Here is a 6,205-nt window from a genome sequence, read left to right as displayed (position 1 = left end):
ATGAACTCCTTTCACTTACGCAAGGGCTTATATGTGAAAGCTAGAACAGCAAGAGGATATGAATGACAAATCAGGTTTTAACGTTAAATCCATGCGACCACAAAGAACACTCTTCCCTAATCAGTTTTCTGAAGGACACTGAGAAGGAGTTAGCGCTATGGCAGTGTGAGGGAGCTTTACTCTCTGAGCTGCTTATTTTACTCTTTTCTCAATCTTGACACAGAAAGTATTATCGTGGGGTATGGATTCTGATATTTAAAAGGAAAAAGTATCGACCTGTTTATCTTATGTTTCAGTGTTTGGACATTTCACAAGTCTAACGCCTTCGTGGCATAAAGGTCTGCACTGATTTCTCATGGGCAGGAACTGCCAGAGCTAGAGGGTACCTTCACGCCTGCGATCTCGATCATGAACATGGCAGCTCCTAGAACGTGGCCCGCGTGGTAACACCAGAACTTGATTCCTGCAACTTCCTTAACTTCATGGAAATTGATGGTTTCAATTTTGTCCATGCTCTCTTCCAAGTCTGTCTCAGTATACAGCATGTCATCCGCTGATATATTACTAAATTTTTAAAGATGCCAACAAAAAGAATTAAGGGTAAGATTTTTAAAAAAGTCTTTGAACTCAAAGAAATTGTCTGTGGATGCTATATGCATGAAGTTATTTCTTAAAATCATATTGTATGAATTATGCTATTTCTAATCTCTTGGACAGTTTCTGGACTTTTTTTTTTTTGCATTTTTATTAAAATTTTGTTGCCTTTGGCACCAAGGCTTGTTTTTAGTTAAGGCCCCCGTTAATTTAAGGCAACTTGTTTTTTTTGTTGTTTTTTTTCAACTTTTTTCCTGCTCCAGCACTCCTGAGGGATAAACTCACTCACATACATTGAACCATGGCAGAGATTCTAACACCAGAATGTGAAAAGATTTCTCTACGAAGTGTAGCACAGTTTCCTCCTGGAAATTATACTAAGGTACTTCCAAAACAAGAGAGAGTAGTGGTGAAGGACAAAGACTCTGGAGCCAGATTGCTTGGGTCCAGATGTCAGCTTTGTCTCTTACTGTGACCGTCGAAGGAGAATTACCTAACCTCTCTGTGCCTCGGTTTCATCAGCTGTAAAATAAGATTCATAACAGGATCTACATCATGAGACTGATATGAAGAGTGAGTTAACATATGTTAAAAACTGAGGACTGTGCCTGTACCAGGTAAGCATCATTTAAGTGTTAACTGGGATAATCATTACTAAAGGTAACTCTCCCATCCTTTTGTATTTATACAGAAGAATAGCAAATGGCATCTTAACTACCTCTGGAATATACATATTAAATAGTGAACTTCTGAAGGTTAATAGCTTATGCTGCTAGTATCACAAAACATGCTCTAAACTTTCTGATAAAAGAGTAGGTTTTCCTCTTGCAGCTGGAAAACACTTCCCCAGGGAACTTTTTCATTTAAAATAGTCAATTTGCTTTGATCATATAATCTAAAATAAGATTTCACTATATATCACTGTGTAATGTATTTGGTCTTAAATTTTAATGAAATTATAAAATTCCACTTATAGAATTTTATTACCATACCTTAAAACGTACCTAAATTACAAAGATTTAACAGGATGCTAAAACTAAAAAAAGACTTTAAGGCCAAGAAAGTCTTGGGTACACGATGGGTATCTGATGACTTGTTACTAAATGATGAAATTGATGAAATCCTTGTGAATGCAGAGTGTCTCATTTCAAAGCACAAAATAGCCCATATCTTGAACAATATGTATTGTGTAAAATCAAATGGATGTATAAATCTAATGTAATTTACCTAACTTTGACATAATCTGAAAGAAGCCATCTATAAATAGCTTTTGTGGCATGAGTCATGAACGTTCTTCCTTTGAAACTTGTCTTCTGGAGGAACCAGGGCAAAGCTCCACAGTGATCCAAATGGAAACTTAAAGAGAGAGAGAGATAGAGAGAGATTCTGTCAATTCTTAAAATGTTATCCATCATCTACCACATGTAATGCAACTGTTGCTGGCTGTACAGAAAAGTTACATGTAACCATTTCATGCTGATTCTTTCAGAACACCAAGGGCAGACACATGCAGAGGGAAGAAATAATGCAGCCAGTCCTGGCATAAGAAAAAAATAGTAAAAGTATTTTTAAATATCAAAATACTTTATCAGGGATAATCAGAGAGGAAAGTAGACTATACCCAAACACACTCTTGGCAGCCAGAATTGTAACAAGCACTTTAGCGGCATAAAGTTGAAACACCACTGTTTATAAACAAAGTTACTACAGAATGTGACAAGATGGTGACCTCGAGGAGATATTCTGGGAAAAGGCTTTCTTGGCCTAAAGTTTTACAGCGGTCCCAGGCATATGCTATCTTCTTCTCACTTACTCCAGAGGTAGGAAAGTAAGTGTCACAGTAAATTCCTCTAACCTGTGATGCAACATGGAGTGCTGGCTTAGCCTTACATGTCTGCAATATGCTTCCTAGTAGAAAATATGCTTTCGAAACACCCGAATCTTAAAAATTAGAAAAGAATGATTTTTATAGTAAAAGTCCATGAAAATCAGTCGTTAATAAAGAAACTTACTGACTAATTAGTAAAAGATCAATTTCAGCTGGGTCAATTAAATCAATGTAAGGAAGAGCATCCATTCCTTCCAGGCCAGGGTGGATCCCACAGTCCAACTGAAAGAGATAGAGAGATCACAATCCCCTACACGTTTTATTAAAATTCATTCAATGAAAAGACAATTTAACTGATCCATCACATACATAATCAAGATAGACTCCATACACTGGTTTTTGGAATGCAATTCTTATTAAATGTGGGAAATATGCCAATAACAATTCTAACTTCCCAAATGGATTTAAAACACAGCTCACACTTGGGGTCATGGGACATAAAATTCAAGACATCTTCTTTCCAATTAGTTTTTGTCTAACAATGAATGAACTCTTTTCAAGAACTCTGATATCAGTAGATGACGGTCATTAAAAAAGTTTATAGATTGACTATCAGATCTGACTATTGGGAGAAGACAATGGTTAGAAATGGGAAACTTTCCTGATCAGGGCAATTTAAGTATTTTAAGGTATTAGGGAACAACTTGAGTCAGTCATTAATGAGTTATACAATCATTTGGGGGGGGGCACTTCTATCAAATTATATGTTTCTACCAAATTAATACAACAAATGACTAAAAGGATGACCATGTCTGACATATACCTGTTCTTCCAAGACTGGGCGAAGGGAGAAATGGGGACCAGGGAAATGTGATGAGCCACAGGACTGCCCTTCTAATGAGGACCATAGGAACCACCTCTGTCTTTCAGACACGGAAATGGGCTTAGAGCAGCAGACTGACTCGCCTGGGGCCGGTGGTCCTACTGATAACTCACGATGCCAAACTGGCTCTATCATCACATGCTGCGTGTGTGTGAATGAGGTGGGGTAGTCAGGCTGGTTAGACCCTCCAAGAGTGGAAGAGGGCCTTGAAGAAGCAATAGTTCAGATCTGGTCGACAATTTTACAATCTTACAATATATTCTCCCAGTTTATTTAATGTTGTCAAATTACTAAGTAGAAGTTTGTATTAGTTCTTCATATTAATGGTTTATAGCATAGACTACATATACCAACTATGACATTTTTCTGAGTAGAACAGATAACTGCTATACCAGAAATGACCTAACACCCAGTGCAGAGCCATACTGTTAACCTGACTACAAAATAATAATTACCATTATTTTTCTTCCTTTGAACTCCAGAATAATACATGATCTTCCAACTTCTTGCCCAGCTCCACTGTAAACAATCAAGGGGAGAAATAAAAATGATCAAAAAACAATCAAAATCAAGCCCAATAAATTCAAACTTTTTTACAACTTAAAGTATGCCCCATTTGATGACAGCACTCACTTGAGGCAGATGAGAATTCCACAAAAGTACCAAGACAGGGAAAGACAGTGTTGATGTGAAAGGAGGAGGTGGCCCTTGGGAGTTCAGGGATTCTGCAATTGTGAGAGAAGGTGGTACCGATCCAAGAAACCGTAAGGTTAAATTTACTCAACCTTCTGAATGTTAGGGTTAAATTATGATGTACTGAACATGTAAACTAGCAGTGATGCAAATTACTTAACTTTGAGAATCAGCACTTAAGTATAAAGCCATAAGCACTTCAAAATTCTCACTGTAAGAGAGCAATATGCATTTACCTAATAGCTTAATTTTTCTTATTTATACCTGTGAATCGGTCCCTTTCCTTCTACCTTATCATCTCAGTATATCTGATGCCAAGCACGTAAACAATTTTCCTTTCTTCCGATATTAATAAATCAACGTTAATTTCCAAGTATCTCAGGATATACTTTAAGCTAAACCTCACCTGTTTTAAATTTCTCATCTTCTTTGATGCTTTTCCCCAATGAGCCTAGTCATGGTTCACTCATTCACTCAATATTAAGCAGGTCCCGTTTGCCAAACCCTGTATTAAGTACCTAGAGTATGAGAATATCAAACGCCAGGACCCTGACCCCAAGGACCTCATAGTCCACTTACTAGGATGGATGTATTCTCAAACTGAGATCCTACCTTAGAGCAGGACGTCGATAATGAAAATCACACCTGGTGCTACGATGAATTTCTGGCCTTCCACTTTAACTGGTCCTCTATGCAACCCCTTAACTGTCCCTAGCTCAGCTTTCTCTTACAGTTGCCGCAGCAACTATTTCAAACTTTTCCTCCTAAATTTCCCCTCTGTCCTCTTTATTTGAGGCATGGGCCTTCTCCACATCAAAAAAAAAAAAAAAAATAGTTCATTTGTCAATTTCCTCAACTTCACTTACCAACCCACCCACATCTTTGTCTCCTTCCATTTCTCCCGTAACAACAGAACAGACCTCCGTCTAAGGCTAATCTTTCCCCCAGGGTTCTCCACCCCATACGCTCCCTCCTGAGGAACTGAACGAACACTGCCATAGCACCGATGTCACCCTCTCTACCACCAGAATTTCAGCATGCTACGGCCGTTCTCATCCTAAAATGAAAACCCCTTCATCCCAAGCTCCTTTAGTTCCCTCCACATCCCTTTCCCCAGGCTGCTTCCTAAGAGAGCTGTATACACTTGCTGCCTTTGTCTCACTTCTACTCACTCGCCATCTGGCTTTTACCAGCCACTCTTCCCAAACTGCCCTTGCAAAGCAGCTCTTTGCTGCCACATGCGGCCATCCCCAGGCCTTCTCTCGTTCTCCTGGCAGCCTGTCACCTCTTCTACTCACTTCCTCACTGGGCACTTTTACTTCACGAGCTCACCCTGTCCTGCTGGTTTTCCACCTCGGTCTCCTTCACACTCAGCTGCCTCTGCCTATTCTTCAAATGCTGATGTTCCACGGGTTCTCTCCCTGGCCCTCTTCAGTCTTCTCATGTTTTTGACATGCTGATGACTTCCAAGTCCGTTTGTAGCCCGGACTGTTCTTCTGAGTTCCAGACCTCTAATACACACCTGGCATTATCTACTGGTGTTATCCGCCCACTGCGATAGCTGACAGGCACTTTATATTCAGATATGCCGAACTAGTTTTCACCTCGAGGCCCTTGCCCTTCCTGAATGCTCTGCCCTCAGATATGGACATGATTGGCTCTTCTGCATCATCTGGGTCTCATCCAATCGTCACCTTCTCAGAGGCCTTCTCTTGACTACCTCCTCTCACTTGTCCTTGACACCATCCTATCATTACACTGATAACTACATGAAGGAACTGCATCTACTGCTTTACGGCTTGTTTCTCACTGTTTAAATGACAGCTCCCTAAGAGCAGGGACATTGCCTATTTCATTCACTACTGCATAGCTACAGGGCCTGATATATAGTAAACCTCAAGATATTTATTGAATGAGTAAAACCTCCACAAATTGTGAACCTTGGAAACATTATGCTAAGTGAAAGAAGCCAGTCACAAAAGGTTACATGTTATAGGATCCCATTTCTAGAAAATGTCCCGGACAGGCAAATCTGTAGAGACGGAAAGTAGATTAGTGGTTGCGAAGGACTGGGGGAGCTGGAGGGGAATGGGTATGACTGCTAACTGGGTACAGGGTTACTTTTTGGGATGATGAAAATGTTCTGGAGTCAGACAGTGGTGATGTGAATAAAAACCACTGAATTGTACACTTTAAATGAGTGACTT

At 39.7% G+C, this 6,205-nt stretch overlaps 1 protein-coding gene across 3 annotated transcripts in view; it reads right to left on the bottom strand.

Annotated features, from left to right (window-relative positions):
* The window catches only part of CPSF3 (cleavage and polyadenylation specific factor 3), a 35,752-nt gene that overhangs the window by 27,447 nt on the left and 2,100 nt on the right, over positions 1-6,205 (bottom strand). For 2 of the 3 annotated variants that reach the window (XM_011365115.2, XM_011365114.2), the window contains 4 exons: positions 3,761-3,824; positions 2,607-2,704; positions 1,822-1,950; positions 387-564 (listed from right to left, as the gene is read on the bottom strand). In XM_011365115.2, coding sequence (XP_011363417.1) covers positions 387-564; positions 1,822-1,950; positions 2,607-2,704; positions 3,761-3,824 — 469 coding nt within the window. Of the gene's footprint in view, positions 1-386; positions 565-1,821; positions 1,951-2,606; positions 2,705-3,760; positions 3,825-6,205 lie in introns of those variants that run through there. The other variant, XM_023533586.1, reaches the window with a different exon arrangement.

This window comes from Pteropus vampyrus, unplaced genomic scaffold (genome assembly GCF_000151845.1).
Source record: "Pteropus vampyrus isolate Shadow unplaced genomic scaffold, Pvam_2.0 Scaffold105, whole genome shotgun sequence".
NCBI classification, from domain to species: Eukaryota; Metazoa; Chordata; class Mammalia; order Chiroptera; family Pteropodidae; genus Pteropus; species Pteropus vampyrus.
This window is presented reverse-complemented; position numbering and strand designations above follow the sequence as displayed.